The sequence below is a fragment of the Danio rerio genome, chromosome 3 (assembly GCF_049306965.1).
Source record: "Danio rerio strain Tuebingen ecotype United States chromosome 3, GRCz12tu, whole genome shotgun sequence".
Classification (NCBI taxonomy): domain Eukaryota; kingdom Metazoa; phylum Chordata; class Actinopteri; order Cypriniformes; family Danionidae; genus Danio; species Danio rerio.
In genome coordinates this window covers 50,147,590-50,164,388 of record NC_133178.1, presented here as the reverse complement: position 1 = coordinate 50,164,388, position 16,799 = coordinate 50,147,590, and the positions used below count along the sequence as shown (strand labels likewise).

Sequence of the window (16,799 nt, the reverse complement as noted above, 5' to 3'; positions counted from 1 at the left end):
ATAGAACAATTTGAAAAGGTGTCAAACTACATTCCTGCAGAGTATGTTTGAAACACACCTACTTGTAAGTTTCAATCAAGCCTGAAGGATACAGTTAGAATGATCAGATGTGTTTAATTAGGGTTAAAACTAAACTGCGTAGAGATGTGGCCCTCCAGCAACTGAGTTTGACTCATACATGTTCGTCCTCGCTGCCCAAGCTGGCGCGTCCATAAAGGGCGCTAAAACAATAGTGAAGGATGCGTCTGGTGAACACCCCCCGTCCTCACCTCCATCCGCAACAAAGTTTTCTGCTTGGCAGACAGGTTTATTAGTTTTTACCGAATTTTGGACAATAATTAGACATTTACAGGAGTTTCCATATGGAAAGTCAATGATTTGATCTCAGCTTGGTGCTGGTTGGGTGGCGTAGGACTGGTGGAGGTTACTTAGGCAGGCCATACATTAGAAATTATTTTTTTAACATATAACCTATAAATGCATTTATCTAATATCATTAAAGTGTCTGTGTTTTTGTTGCATTTACACGGTTTTGACCACCAGGTGTCCCTAGCACATAGTGTTTCTAAGGCTGCCAAACTCAGTTGCTGCCAATGCTTTGAACAGTTTTGTTTCTCCCATCACAACTAAAAATACAAATAGTTAATATTACAGTTAGCAAAAAATGTTACTCAAACTCACTAGCAAACATTTATTACAAACAAATAAACAATCTCCACATAATAGGGTTGGTTTCTTGATTTATTGTCCATGTAATAATAACATTCATAAAGCAAAAAAAAAAAAAAATTACTTACAATAAAGGATTTCCTGACACAAATACTTGTTGAATTAAACCCAAATTCAAGTATTTAATCACATGATATAAATAGGTGACCTACCCAACCACACAGTAAATGCTGTCCTAGTGGATGAACAACAATATTCACCTATTAGCATTTTCCCCACACTACTGTTGATCTCCAAGTACTTCCAAAAGCATTCTCAATACACTTACTACTAAAGCAATAGTAAATTAGGCTCCATATAAATGTTAATCCTATTTTATCTTAGATCACATTTGTCATACTTTCCATTTCATGGATTACAATATATTCATTCATTCATTCATTTTCTTTTCGGCTTAGTCCTTTTATTAATCTTGGGTTGCCACAGCGGAATAAACCGCCAACTTATCCTGCACACTTTTTTTTTCAGCGGATGCCCTTCCAGCTGCAACCCTTCTCTGGGAAGGATTATAATATATGTTTTTTAAAATTTAATTCAGTATGCTCATTTGGTGTCATTATTGTGTATTATGCTCTATGTGAGATATTGCTTTAACAGTATTTAAGGCGTTTAGTCTTTCCACTCCTCAGCGTCCTAGTGTCACCCCTTTGACAACCTATAATAATTTTCTAGAACCACCCATGTATGTTTGATAAAAGAAGTTTCTGCAATGTACAATAAAAAACAAAGTACCGCTTTATAGCTTCATTAAGTGATTACTGGTACAAATATGGCTTTATATCAATAATGTGTCAGTCATAAACATACAATGAGTGATGATAATGTGGTTTTTATGGCTAATGAATTAAATTGAGCAGTTTGAACCTGGATCAGCCATTTTGGGAGCTTTCATGTTGGAGATATTTTTTCTTCTTCTGGTTTACCAGGGCAGAGTTGCTCCAGTGTAGTCCAGAAATCCACCATGCTGCTTCTCAGTAAGACCACCAATGACACGCAGCATCCCCTCCACACTTTCCTTCGGTTCAAGTGTCGCCTGGCGAAAATAAAAACGAACATGTCACTATGTAAAAAAAGCTATTTTATACCTTCCTCAAATATGTTTAGAATATTAAAGTTAGAATACTATAAAAGGTAATGTCAATCACGTGTGCAAAATAAAATATAAATGGTAGAAATGGTTTAAAAATGATCAAAATCAGCATAAACCAAAGATTTAGAGGAGAACATTAAGACAATCATGTGGTTTAAAATAAATTCATAAAAATGTCATTCAGTGTTGGGCAAGCTACTTGAAAAATGTAGTGAGCTAAGCTATTAGCTACTTTACTTGTAGCTTAACTACACTAAAAGCTACACTCAGGGAAATGTAGCCAGCTAAGCTAAAAGCTACTTGGCAAAAGTATCTTAGCAACATCTAAGCTATTTTTGCCATTTTCATCTTTAAATCAAAGCAACTTAAATCTAAGTCAAGTATATCTTAGTAATTAATAAAACTGTCAATGAAACATATGCGGCATAATTGCTCATTTCAATTATTTATTGTAAATAATATACTGTATACAGAAACAAATTATGGTATATGATAGCAAAAAAAAAAAAAAAAAACTAATAAAACCAGGTTACACATTCAAAATAATATAGTAATTTACGGTAAAGAAGAATATTTAGGAATAAGCATTAGATTGTAAATATATTTACAACTCTTCATTAATGGATTACACTACATAATGCAGTATCATTAGTAACTATCATGAACTAATAGTAATTACCAGTACAAGGAATAATTACCAGTTTACCACTACAGTAATCATATATATTAATTTGAGTACTATTGTGTAGTTCAAAAACATAGTACTTACTATAAATTACTGAAGTGTTTGAGCATAACATCAGAATTAACGCTATTACATCTTAACATGTACTTCTCGAGGTATGGTCTAAAAGTTTGTTGTTGACCATTGTAAAATGAACAAGAAGAAATCATCAATGTTGCGATCATATGAATTTACTTACATCGGGACACCGGCCTCACAGCTCCGTGAATGCCGGTGCCGTCACTTATTCATTTGCAATCAGCAAATGTAGCATGTGTGAACGCTACTGCACTACTTGCTTAAAATAATAGCTTCACTACTAAAAAGCTATTTGGTTTAAAAAGTAGTGACACCATCACGCTACTGAGAAATGTAGTTAAGCTAGTAGCATCACTACTTGCAGTGACGCTTTTGCCCAACACTGGCGACATTGTAATCATACAGAACTGTTTGAACCACACTAAAAGTGTCATAGACTTATAATAAACCCAACATTTCACATTTACCATTCAGGGGTACGTTAACAAAAACCATCGTTAGCCAACTAAGGTCGCAAGTTGCATCGTTACAAACATAGTTTGTTAATTTGGCATTTCTCAAATTCATCGTTCCAACGACTATTCGCAAACATTCTTTCGAGCTGTAGTTAGAAGCCTGGTTGTGTTCCTTTTTTCAGTTACCCCCCCATGCCCTATTCCTTTCGAACCTTTCAACTTTTAAATTTGGAATGATTTAAAACAACAACAACAACAAGCCATCTCTCTTACGTGGAGTTTGCTTTCCAAGGTTTTTTTTACAGTTAAGTTTTAGCGATCTTCATATTGACAATTGTGTTCCTTTCGCCATGCACTTTGAAAACATTTGTCATTTTGAACGCAGCTGTGCGTTTACTATTATAAAGCAGAATTTAGATTATGTCTCCCAAGCTTGTGAACACATAAATATATAGCATACTTTTAATTTAATAAATATAATCTAACCAAAAAAATTATGGAGTTGCTCCTCCACCCCGTTTATAGCCTCATGTTGGACGTTTTACATTATGGTTAAACGACAGATCTGCAACAGAGAAACTACAGTCTTGGGAAACATTCTACATTGTTCTTTTCCCAAACGATGCATCGTACTATGAATCGCGAGTTACATCATTGTTTGGGAACTGTACCCCAGAGCTATTGGTTTCCATTGACTACATACTTTTTCATTAGCCTGTATTTGTGACTTTAGTTTGAAAATCCTTTTAACAAAAAAAAAAAAAAACCTCCCTGTTAGTGTGTAACGAGGAGACTGACACGGAGGGATCCATTATGCAGTATTTATTGATCACAATCTCACTCAAACACACAATATGCACCTGGGTGCACACACACATCCACAGTAGTAGTAATGGTTTCAAGAATGACGATGAACAGACACAGAGTGAGTTACCAGGCATGAGTGGAGAACAGAGATCAGAGTTCGTGTATCAGGCGTGGGTCGTGGGCAGGCAGAAGGCGAAGCAAAGTAAGAGACAGGCTGGAGTCGTACACAAGAGATCAGGCTGGATATAACGCTCAGTAATGCTGGCCGGGGCTGAACAAGACTTTGCACTGACTGAGAGTTTGAGTGCGGCTTATAAGAGGTACGTGGGTCGTTAACATAATTCAGATCAGGTGTATGCGCAATCAGTGTAGATGGATGATGTAATGCTAAAAGTCTGGAGATGGTGACCTCTGCTGGCCAGTGAGGGGAATGACCGGGACCGAGTCGGTGACATAGTGTTAATAAAAAAGCACTCACATTTTTTCCACCCAGATCAGTCTTCACCCATCCCGGATGAAGCACCATGCAGAGAATCTCATCCCCCTTTACCTCCTCAGCAGCCAAAACAGTCAGCATGTTAAATCCTGCCTGAAAGATAAACACAATGTACTGTATGAGATAAAGATCAACTCATTCCCTTAACACCTCAGGGGCAATAAAGTGAATTCAGTGTTACTATTGCAAAAGCAAGACTTTGGTGTACCTTGCTCACACAATATGGCAGCACTGGGAACTGAGAGAACATTGCTGGCATTTTAGTCATAGATCCTCCAAGAGTGGAAATGTTGATGATCGCTGCTTTATTACTGGACATGCCTGGTGTCCCACTTGCTTTGGCTGCTGTCTGTAGATATGGAAGATACTCCTACAAAGAAAAAAAAGAAGTTGAACTAACACAGTACCATCAATAATGATTTCTGGCTTGGGATTTTGTTAAATTTGTTGGCCTGTTTTTTAACATCAAGGAACAAATCAATAGTGAATAAAAGCAAAAAATAAAGGGGATTACAGGGGATATATAAATTACATGAAATTCACATAAGAAAATGATTATAAAATTACATAGATTTTTTATTTATAATGTTTTTTAGGGTTTTGATTTAATGCTTTAGATCAAATTTAAACAAATAAATGTTAAATGTAAATAAATGTTCTTGTAAGTAAATATAAGATATTCAAAATCAAACCAACACATTTGCAATTAAAAAACACATCATCTTAAAAAAGGGGACTGATCACTAATTGAGTGATGTAATACATTAATAGAGGACAGAAACTTGAGGCAAATATAGTGACAGAACAAACTGACTGGTCAGGACTACTTGTAGAATAGATATAACAAACAGTGCAAAAAACTGTGAGCTCATTTTACAATGCAGCTGCGTGTTTGTGCAATCAGGCTAAGAAACCAGTTTAACAAGTTTAAGCTTTTCATTTTGTGCAATACCACAAACTCTGGCACAGAACTAGCTCTTTCCCAGAAGTGATCCCATTATAATAGTCTAGTCACATACATATGTTCTGGTGGTTCAGATGTTTTCCCACACTGTTAACCCTTACTGTAGATTATTCAGTAATATAACTGTAAAATATCCAGTGTTTTGCTGTTTAGCAGTTCAGATGCAGAGTCTGCTGTTTTAAGCCATGAATAAGATTCTACAACGAGTAAGTAAAATGTGTTCAAATGTTTTTGAGGATTTCTAAAGTAAGTCTGTGTATTAAGTTATATTGTTGTTATCTTATATTATTTACTTGAAGGCTACATTGTTAGCTAGTTAGCCTCTTCTCATATCTTCTTAGCTTCATTAGTTTCATTTGTAAGCATATTTATTCATTGGATATTGCCTATGTTCATAATGTACAGTCTTTTTGGCAAATAAGCAGATTTTATACACATAAAAACCCTTAAATTCCAATCTCCTCAGTTAGGTAGTTAACGTGCACAGGAATTATCACAGGGATTTTCAAACCTCCACTGTCAGGTCCCAAGTTGTGAATTTGTTGCTAAGTATTTTTCAGAGCTGTGTTTCCAACTGTCAGTTCATAAGGACAGTAAAATCGTTTGTTTTCTTGAACTTTTTAAAGTAAATAATAATAAAGATTGAATCCTTTGGATTCTCTGTGTTGCCAACTTTATTTTAGTTTTTATAATTATTTTCATTATTTAATTTTTAAAAAATTGATGTGACTGTTTTTAGACAAACATATTTCTAACCATATCAAGAGTATGTGTGTAACTTATTTTTTTTTCTTTTTATGTTTTAACCGTATAGTGTTTTAACCCTGTAAGTCAAAAGTCAAGTAATGCCACATTAGAGCTTATTCAACGGTAAGTAATATACTGTATATTACGGAAGCCCTGAACCGCAAGGTGAAAAAAAAGCAATCTTGGTGGTGAGGAAAAAAACAAAAATATGTCGTTATAAAGACATAATATCTTATTATACTAACATAATATCTCGTTATAATGACATAATTATGTCGAAATAACAATTACGTTGAAATAACAACTTAATTAAGTCGTTATTTCAACAAAGCCTGTGTTAATTTCTACTGTATATGGGCCACAAGATGGCAGAATAAGACTAGGAACAGGTCAATGTGCATGCTTAAAGTAAAATCTTTAAGGTTCCGAAATTATCGAGTGTTATTGTGGGAACTTACCAGGCCTATTCTTTTAAATAGGCACTGGCGTGTTCACTTGTTGTTCCAGAATAATCTTTTGACATTAAATGTAATCCGTAAATAGCCGTAAAAGGTTGTATAACACTGTAGGCGTTTATTAGCCTAGTTTTTGCAAGACATGATGTTGAATAATTTATTAATTTAGCACAGTTTTGTAACGTTTTAACTGTCTATACTGGATATTCATTTATCACATTTGGTTTATATGTTAGTATGTTTTGTTGGTGGTAAGACTGTTAAGAGAAAATCCCGTTCCTACATCTATTAGCCTTTAATGTTTACTTTAATGTTTTATTTTTTAAACAATTTGTTAAAATGTGGAACGTTCTAAATAATTAGGGCATTGGGGGGTAGCCAAACAGGAAATAGAACACTGCCAGGAACTACTTCTGAATACAGCTCTGAGGTGTAGCAAGCGTTTAAGTTGTGAAGCAGTTTGCGAATGTTTGTTGTAATGACTGATTTGGGCGACGGCAAATCAAACGACGGAATTTGCAACCTTAGTTAATGAGGGTTTTCGAAAACGCACTCCTGGTCTAATTAATTCTGCAGTAGGCACTAGTCCTCATCGCAAAAAGAGTTGACCAATTAAGCGACAACAACACAAATAGCCTAATAGTGAAGAAGAAATGATAAAATAGGCACTGCGGGAAAAGCCAAGCTAACAAGGAGTTTCTTATGGACTAATAAATGTTAAACACCATTATTGTTATTATTATTATTGGTATTATTATTATTATTATTGAATCAAGGACTCACACGTTCTAATTTAAACCAATTCCAACTTAATAATCATAATTGTGAGCAAAGTGCTGTACCAGCAGTTTTTCCATATTTTAGTCCTATTGTAGACCTATTTTATTGTTTTTTTGCACTGACACTTTGATTAAAAAAACATTTATCTGCCTGGATACTTGGTTCATCTGTCATTGCTCAACAAAGCCTAATGTTTAAATACATTCTAGCCAACCTTTAGTTATTAAAATTCTTATTTTACATGGAAAATAACAACTAATTTAATGTAACACCTAGATGACTGGAATGTTGCTTGGCCCCTAAAAGTTGAAGGCGGGCATGATGCAGCGCTGGACAGACGTAATACATTTTTGAGGCGAATGGATGTAGAAACGTGATGTTCTCTTTACAGTCTTACCACCAACAAAACATACTAAAATATAAACCAAATGTGATAAATGAAGATGCAATATAGACAGTTAAAGCTTTACAAAACTATGCTAAATTAATTAATTATAAAACATCATGTCTTACAAAAACTAGGCTAACAAACGCCTACAGTGTTTCACAACCTTTTACAGTTGTGGGTTACAATTAATGTCAAAAGATTATTTTGGAACAACAAGTAAACACATCAGTGCTATATATGAAAGAATATGCCAGGTAAATTCCCACAATAACGCTTGATAATTTCAGAACCTTAAAGATTTTACTTAAAGCATGCACATTGACCTGTTTCTAGTCTTATTCTGCCATCTTGTGGCCCATATAGAAATTAACTCAGTTAGGCTATGTTGAAACAACGACTTAAGTCTGTCCCCTACTTGGTCCCAGTCCTTCGCCTCGCTGGCCAGCAGAGGTCATCATCACCGGACATTTGACATTACAACATCTCTAAAGAATTGCCACACACACCTGCAGCACATCTCCTGATTACCACACTCACACATAGAAGCAGCACACAAACTCACCTCAGTGCAAAGTCTTGTTCTGCCCAAGCAAACACTACTGAGCGTTCCTTATCCTTGCCTGCTTTCCCGTTGCTTACCTGGACTGTTTATCCACCTTGTCTTGCCTGCAGCCTGCCCTGAACCCAAGCCTTTAAATCGACTTTGATCCTTGCCGCCAGACCTATGCCTGCTTACTCAACCTGTGTTTACCTGCCGCCAGCCCTTCGACTTGATACAACTGTGTTTTATGTGAGATTGCACACGAGTAACATCTGTGTGCTAATTATTAAACTCTTTTTAATAAATATACTGCAAATGGATCCCTCTGTGTCAGACCCTTTGTTACAGAAGACTTCGCCAAACATGGAGGTCTTGTCCATGGAACTCAGAGACCAAGCCCAGGTACTAGCGACACATCAGCAACAGCTTTCACAGCTCAATCAACTGACGAAAGAGTTAGTGAAGACCCTGCGGGGTTTGAACGTTGCGAGCCCTGCGCAACTCACCCCCAACCATTCTCCCAATCAACCTCCGGTAACATTTACGCAACATCACTCCAGTCCACGCCTAGCGTTTCCTGATAAATTTACCGGTAACCCGACTAAATGTAAAGGTTTCTTGTTACAATGCAAGCTGTTTGTTGCCCAACAACCCCATATGTTTGCAGATGAGAACAGCAAGATCGCCTTTGTCTGCACGCTGCTCGCTGGAAAGGCTCTAGACTGGGCTACTGCTGTCTGGCCAGATAGCACTCCCACTTTCTCCACGTTCAAGGAGTTTCTTCACTGTTTTGGTGTGGCTTTTGATCATCCGGAAGGAGGTCGAAATGCAGGTGAAGAGCTATTAACTATACAGCAAAACAATCAACCCGCGGTAGAGTTCGCCTTACATTTTCACACTTTGGCTGCACAAACTGGCTCGCATGGTTCAGGATTGGTAGAGCTACGCATAGATGAATTTGCTCTTTAGTGTTTGAACTCTAAGTAATGATTAAATCACACTGAACTGAGCTAAACTGAACTGAACTGAACTTAAAAACTAAAAAACTGAACTACACTGTTCCAGTTACTATGACCATTTATGTGAAGCTGCTTTGACACAATCTACATTGTAAAAGCGCTATACAAATAAAGCTGAATTGAAAAAATTGAATTGAACAAACTGGCTGGGCTGACGATCGCCTAAAGACCCTCTACCGAAAAGCATTGAACCCCGAACTTCAAACTGAGTTAGCATGTAGAGGCAAAGGGAAATCACACGATCAGCTCATTGAACTCTCCATCGGGCTGGATAACCTGCTCCGCACACGTCAAGAGTCCACTCCAGTCTCCTCAAGCCCCGTGGAACCCATGCAATTGGGTCGAGCCCAGTTATCGAGTGAAGAACGAGACAGACGCTTGAAGAATAATTTGTGCCTTTATTGCGGTCTTTATGGTCATACCAAAGCCCAATGCCCCAATAAGCCAGCAACCAAGATGTTATCGGTGAGTGCAGCCTCCATACTCTCCATCAACAGTAACGCTCTGACTGTTCCTATTTCTGTGTGTTTTGGGAATACCACGATTCACACTGTCGCTTTGGTTGACTCAGGAGCTGCCGGCAATTTCACGGACGCCCCTTAGGGGATGAAAATGTCACTTACCGCACTCTTCAACTCTCCGTTCAAACAGGCTCTCTCCACAATGAGCGGATGGAATTTCTGATCACAAAGTCCCCTCAACACACTATTATTCTGGGACAGCCCTGGTTGCAAGCCCATAATCCTCTCATATCCTGGAAAACGGGTGAGATCTCAAAATGGAGTGAATCATATCTCAAGAATTGTCTGTGTTCTGTTGTTCCCATCCAGCTCAATGCTATTGTTGCAAGTACTGAGACCCCTGAAAAATCCCTGATTCCCGATGAGTACAAGGACCTCGCTGAGGCATTCAGTAGGAAAAAAGCCACTAAGTTTCCACCTCACCGTGAATATGACTGCACCATTGAGTTACTGCCTGGCACTACACCCCCTTGTGGGAGAATATTTCCTCTGTCTCAAACAGAAACCAAAACCATGAACGCTTACATTAAGGAGGAGTTGGAGAAAGGATTCATACGCCCCTCTATATCACCCACATCTGCAGGCTTCTTCTTTGTGGAGAAAAAAGATAGAAGTTTACGTCCCTGCATCGACTATAGAGGTCTGAACGAAATCACGGTCAAGTACTGCTATCCCCTGCCTTTGGTCCCAGCAGCCCTAGAACAATTACGCTCAGCCAGGTATTTTACTAAACTTGACCTTCGCACTGCTTACAACCTCATACGCTTTAAGCAGGGTGATGAGTGAAAAACTGGCTTTTCTACGGCTACCGGCCACTACGAGTACCTGGTGATGCCCTTCGGCCTGGCAAACAGTCCTTCCATCTTCCAAGCATTCATAAATGAGGTATTTAGAGACATGTTGAACCATTGGGTTGTTGTGTATATTGACGATATCCTTGTCTATTCAAAGACCTTAGAGGAGCACATCCGCCATGTCAGAGCCATCCCACAGAGACTCATGGAGAACCAGCTATATGCCAAACTATCTAAATGTGAATTTCACCAGACCTGCATCTCCTTCCTGGGATACATAATCAGTGCGAATGGATTGGCAATGGACGAAGAAAAGGTAAACGCTGTAGTTAACTGGCCAAAGCCGAAGACAGTTAAAGAACTGCAACGCTTTCTAGGGTTCGCCAATTTCTACAGGAGATTTATAAGAAACTTCAGTTCCGTGGCCGCACAGCTTACCTCGATGGTAAAAGGAGGAAATCCCAAGCTGAGCTGGAACCATGATGCTATCCGGGCATTCAACCACCTCAAAGCCCGATTCTTATCGGCACCTATCCTCTGCCACCCTGACCCTAATTTACCTTTTGTCCTCGAAATAGATGCTTCCAATACTGGCATCGGAGCTGTGCTCTCTCAAAGGCAAGTGATGTCGAACATGCTCCGCCCCTGCGCCTTCTTCTGGCACAAGCTTAACTCGGCCGAGAAAATTATGATGTGGGCAATCGCGAACTTCTCTCCATGAAAGCCACGATGGAAGAATGGAGACACTGGCTGGAAGGAGCTTGACATCCCTTTACGGTAATCACCGACCACAAGAACTTATAATACATCCGCTCAGCCAAAAAACTTAATACCCGGCAGGCCAGATGGGCACTATTCTTCACACGCTTCAATTTCTCGGTAACATATATCCCCGGTTCCAAAAATATAAAAGCTGATGCACTTTCTCGTCTTTCTGAGGAGGAACCAAATAAAGAAGAAGATTAGCCCATTATTCAAGATTTAATCATCCTGGCTCCCCTTACTTGGGACATTGACACTGAAATCTCTCAAGTGTCCAACAAACATCCTACAACTCCAGCCTGTCCCGCGGACAAAATATTCATTCCCCAGTCACTCAGAGAAAAACTCATTGCTGTAATCCACTTCAGCCCTAGTTCCGGATACCCAGGCATTGCAGGCACCATTGATCTCATTCAGAACCGTTACTGGTGGCCCACCGTAAGAGGTGATGTAATTAAATTTATAAAGAACTGTTCTTCCTGTAACATTCATAAACATTCTCGCCATAGCCCTGCCGGACTCTTGCAACCCCTGGAAATCACACGTCGTACCTGGTCCCATGTCGCCATAGATTTCGTCACCGATCTTCCGCTCTCTCAAGGCCACACCACCATCCTAACTGTCATTGACAGTTTCTTGAAGACATGCAGGGTCATTCCCATCCCCAAACTCCCAGCAGCCCTGGAAACTGCAGAACTCCCCTGCAATCACGTGTTCCCCTATTATGGTCTGCTCGAAGACATCGTGTCTGACAAAGGTCCCCAATTTACATCCAGAGAATGGTCTGCATTCTCTAAAAATCTGAACATCAACATCAGCCTCACATCAGGTTATCACCCACAATCCAACAGGCAAGTTGAAAGACTAAACCAGGAAATAGGACATTTCCTCCGCACCTACTGCCACCAAAATCAAAAGGACTGGAGTCGTTTTCACATGTGGGCTGAATATGCGCAAAATTCTCTCAGGAAGGCATCCACAGGGCTTACACCTTTCCAAGTTGTCCTAGGTTTCCAACCCCCCCTGTTCCTATGGTCAGGAGAACCATCTGAACTCCCAGCCCTCAATCACTGGTTCCAGAGATGTGAGGAAACATGGAACGCAGCCCACACTCACCTCTCTCACGCAGTCAGGAGATTCAAGGAGCAAGCGGATCGTCATCGACGACCCAACCCAGCATACACACCTGGACAGCATACACACCTCGACCAGAGATCTCCGCCTTAGACTCCCATGTAAAAAGCTTAGCCCCAGGTATGTGGGTCCTTTCATGATTGATCGCCAGATTTCTCCCATATCATACAGACTAAATCTGCCTAACCATTACCGCATCTCTCCCACTTTCCATGTTTCTCTGCTCAAGCCTGCTGCTGGTCGAGCCGAGGTGGATAGGGAGGTGGCAGCCGGTGATCAGGGTCCCCCGCCAATCGTCATCGATGGAGAGGAGGCTTATCAGATCCACGAGACCCTAAAGTCCAGACGCCGTGGGGGACAGCTCCAATACCTGATCGACTGGCAGGGGTACGGCCCGGAGGAATAATCATGGATCAACCGTAAGGACATTCTCAACCCTACTCTGCTAAGTGAGTTTCATCATCAACACCAGGAAATGCCGGCCCCTCGTCCCCGTGAGAGACCCCGGCGTCGTGGTCCCTCTCACTTCAAGAGCCATTCGCAGGAGGGGGGCTCTGTTACCGACTCGGTCCCAGCCATTCCCCTCGCTGGCCAGCAGAGGTCATCATCACCAGACTTTTGACATTCCGTCATCTCCAAAGACTGTTTGCCACATACACCTGCAGCACATCTCCTGATTACCACGCTCATACATATAAGCAGCACACACCTCACCTCAGTGCAAAGTCTTGTTCTGCCCCAGCAAACACTACTGAGCGTTCCTTATCCTTGCCTTTAATCGACCTTGTCTTACTTGCCGTCTGCCCTGAACCCAAGCCTGTACACTGACTTTGATCCTTGCCGCCAGCCTCTGACCCAGGCCTGCTTACTCAACCTGTGTTTACCTGCCGCCAGCCCTTCGACTTGATACAACTGTGTTTTATGTGAGTTCGCACACGAGTAACATCTGTGTGCTAATTATTAAACTTTAATAACTCTGCAAATGGATCCCTCTGTGTCAGACCCTTTGTTACAAAGTCGGTATTTCGACATAATTAAGTTGTTATTTCAAAATAATTATGTCATTATAACGAGATATTATGTCAAAATAATCAGATATTATGGTGTTATAATGAAAAATTATGTAGTTATAACGATATATTATGTTGTTATAACGACATAATACTGACATCATTTCTTGTTATAGCGATATATTATCTCTTGATAATGACATAATATCTCGTTATAATGACATAATATCTCATTATAACGACATAAGTTTTTTTCCCTTACCACCAAGATTGCTTCTTTTTTTTTTCACCTTGCGGTTCTGGGCTTCCGTAGTAGTATATGAACGACATACATTTAAAGGCGAAATTAAAAAAATCTCTCTTAAACAGCACTTCCATACATTTTTTGCAGATGCTTAATAAAGTTGACTGCTGAACTTCAAATGAAGTAAGTAAAAGTGGTATTTGTAGAATAAAGGTTTTCTTGTTACCAAACCATTACAGCGAGTAGCTAGTATTTTACTGTAAATAAAGCCTGGTACTGTCTAACAGTGCAGCTATTGACTGCACTAACGTGCTGGACTGATTTTTCTTTAAACTACAATACCTGAATGATCAATAAGGGTCCTATGACATTGGTGTTGAAGGAGTTTTTCATGTCCTCAGCCTGGCTGGTCTTAATGATGCCACGTGCCAAGATTGCAGCATTATTCACCAGTAGGTTCAATCCATTTGCTCCGAGTAAAGCACCCACTTTTTTGGCAGACTCCTTGATACTGCATGGATCATCAGCGTCTAATAGTAACAGAACAAAAGAACAATGCATTCTACAGTGCAAAAATGACTTTTCTTATTTAAATGTTTTGTCTTGTTTCTAGTGCAAATATCAAAGGTGCAAATCGTATAAGGAAGCATTTTGTCGACAAGTAAAAATTAACATATCGTTTTCAGAAATAACAAGTTACAATTAGATGTGTTTTACCTTAAAACAAGCAAAATAATCTGCCAATGGGTTGAGTAAAATATTTTTTTCTTGATTATTTACTTACCCTTAATGACTATGATTATTTTGCATGTCATAAAGAAAAACTTCCTTCATTTTGATTTATTTCTTTTGAAAACAAAACAATATTTTTACTTGTTGACTACATGCTTCTTAATTTAAGATTTTTTTATATATTTGCATTAGAAATTAGATTTTTAAAATGACAAAAACATTACCAAGACGTATGATAGTGATTACACTTGGATACTTTTTTGCCAGTTCTCTCAGTGCCTTAAAAAATGATAATGCACAGTTAATGCATACCAGTTTATATTCCAGTATTTTCTGTTGATGGTAACTATTCATAACTCACCTCAGACCTTGGTCCCTCTGGGTCACGGCACGTAGCAAAAACATGCTGATTTGGACAAGAATTCTCAGAAAGCTGCTTCACCATTTCTAAGCCCAAGCCCCGGTTGGCTCCTGTGATCAAGATATTGCTTGCTTTCACTTCTGCCATGTTTAGTCAGTCTGCTTCTGTTTGTTAAAAAGTTTCTTTGCATGCGCAGCCAACTGAACTCAACTTCCAGTGTAACGTTATGTAATAGTGGTGCGTCATGCTGAGATTGAGGATGTGATAAAAAGGTCGCCTGCTTCAACACTAGTATGGCAAGTTGTTTTAGCATTAAATACCCCTAGCTTTACTAGTTTTGACCAGGGGTGAACTTAGTGATTCGGGGGACCTAAGCAATTCTAGGTATGGTCAATGGCGGTTCTAGACCAGAGTAACTGGGGGGGCCGGGCAGGGGCCACTTGTACTTTTAGGGGGTACAATTTAACATACACTGTTAACCCTTACTGTAGATTATGCAGTAAATAACTGTAAAATACCCAGTGTTTAGCTGTAATGAAAGGAAACAGTATTTTACTGTAAAAGAAGCAGGATTTGTATGAAATTCTGTAATGCAAAGAATAAATCACAATAATTTACTCTATGTACCCATTACAGATATTTACTGCCATAATAAATGGTAAGTTACTGATCAACCATTACTGCCCCATCTAATCTAATGCTTTATGTTGCTATTTATATTTATTATATAATTTTATATATTTATATATATTTACTGTTCAGTTTTGATATGTGAATGGTCAGTATTGAGGGGAGAGTGGGACATTGCATTGATGATAAGCTGAATTTTACTGCAGCCATGTGTTTTCTTTGGTTTCTTTTATGTTTTAACATTGAGTATCAGGAGTCAACCAATGCCACAGAGATCATTAAAAGCTAAGCATAAGATATGGATAAAATGCATTTAAAGGCAAAAATATTCACACATAGCAAAGAAATTGTCATAATAATTATTATAACTTTGTTTACGTTTCTATAATTAGTCTAATTTGCCTAATTTAACCTATAGTTCAGCTTTTAAATTGCACTTTCAACTGAATATTAGTATTTTGCTAAATGACTAGTAAAAATGTGTTATTTAAAAAAAAAAATCTTAAACAGCACGTACATACATGTTTGCAGAGACTCAATGAATTTGTTTGGAAAACTTCAATTAAAGTAAGTAAAAGTGGCATTAACAGTATAGTATAAAGGCTTTCCTAAATAAATGTATAAATCATGTAATTTTTGTGTTTTTTTATTATTACTACAGATTTGGAACGACATGAGGATCAGATTATTTATTATCATTTTTTTTCCTATGGATGAAGTTTGCATATTTTAATTGTTTTTATTAAACAATATGTGCATAATTGTGATAAATGTAGGCAGTTGCTTTGAAAATATGCTATGCTCCAGGGGTGTCAAACTACTAGAGGGCCGCAGCCTAGCAGAATTTAGTTCCAGCCCTGCTTCAACACACTACCTTTAGATTTAGTTTAATCAGGTGTGCTTAATTAGGGTAAAGCTTAACTGCACTCTTACCCTGTAGATTATGCAGTAAATAACTGCAAAATTGTCAGTGTTTTGCTGTAATGAAAGGAAACAGTATTTTACTGTAAAAGAAGTAGAGTTTGTATAAAATTGTGTAATGCAAAGGATAAATTACAGTAATTTACTTTATGTACTGTGACAATAAATGGCAAATTACTGTTCAACCATTACTGTCCCATATACTCTGATGCTTTATGTTGCTGTTTATAGAGACGTGCATTTTAAAGGCAGAAGACAATGATTTAGGCCTCACCACACTCCCACAGGCTGTCTTATTCTAAACACAAAGGTATTAGAAAAAGTTTTCAGAAAATGCTGGCTCTTTAAGGGAGCCAGGTGTTTGATTTGTTTACTGCTGTGTGCTCTATTCTTTGTCTATCAATTCAGATGTAGAATCTGATGTTTTAGGCTTTAAATAAGAATCTACAATGAGTA

General features: G+C 38.5%; 1 protein-coding gene across 1 annotated transcript; it reads right to left on the bottom strand.

The window, feature by feature from the left end:
• Positions 1–730: 730 nt before the first annotated feature.
• On the bottom strand, positions 731–15,033 carry zgc:92161. The gene is given in 6 exon segments (NM_001004556.2): positions 731–1,762; positions 4,323–4,433; positions 4,549–4,710; positions 14,042–14,229; positions 14,656–14,710; positions 14,793–15,033. Coding segments are annotated over 6 exon segments (777 nt in total). The 5' UTR covers positions 14,940–15,033; the 3' UTR covers positions 731–1,648.
• Positions 15,034–16,799: the final 1,766 nt, after the last annotated feature.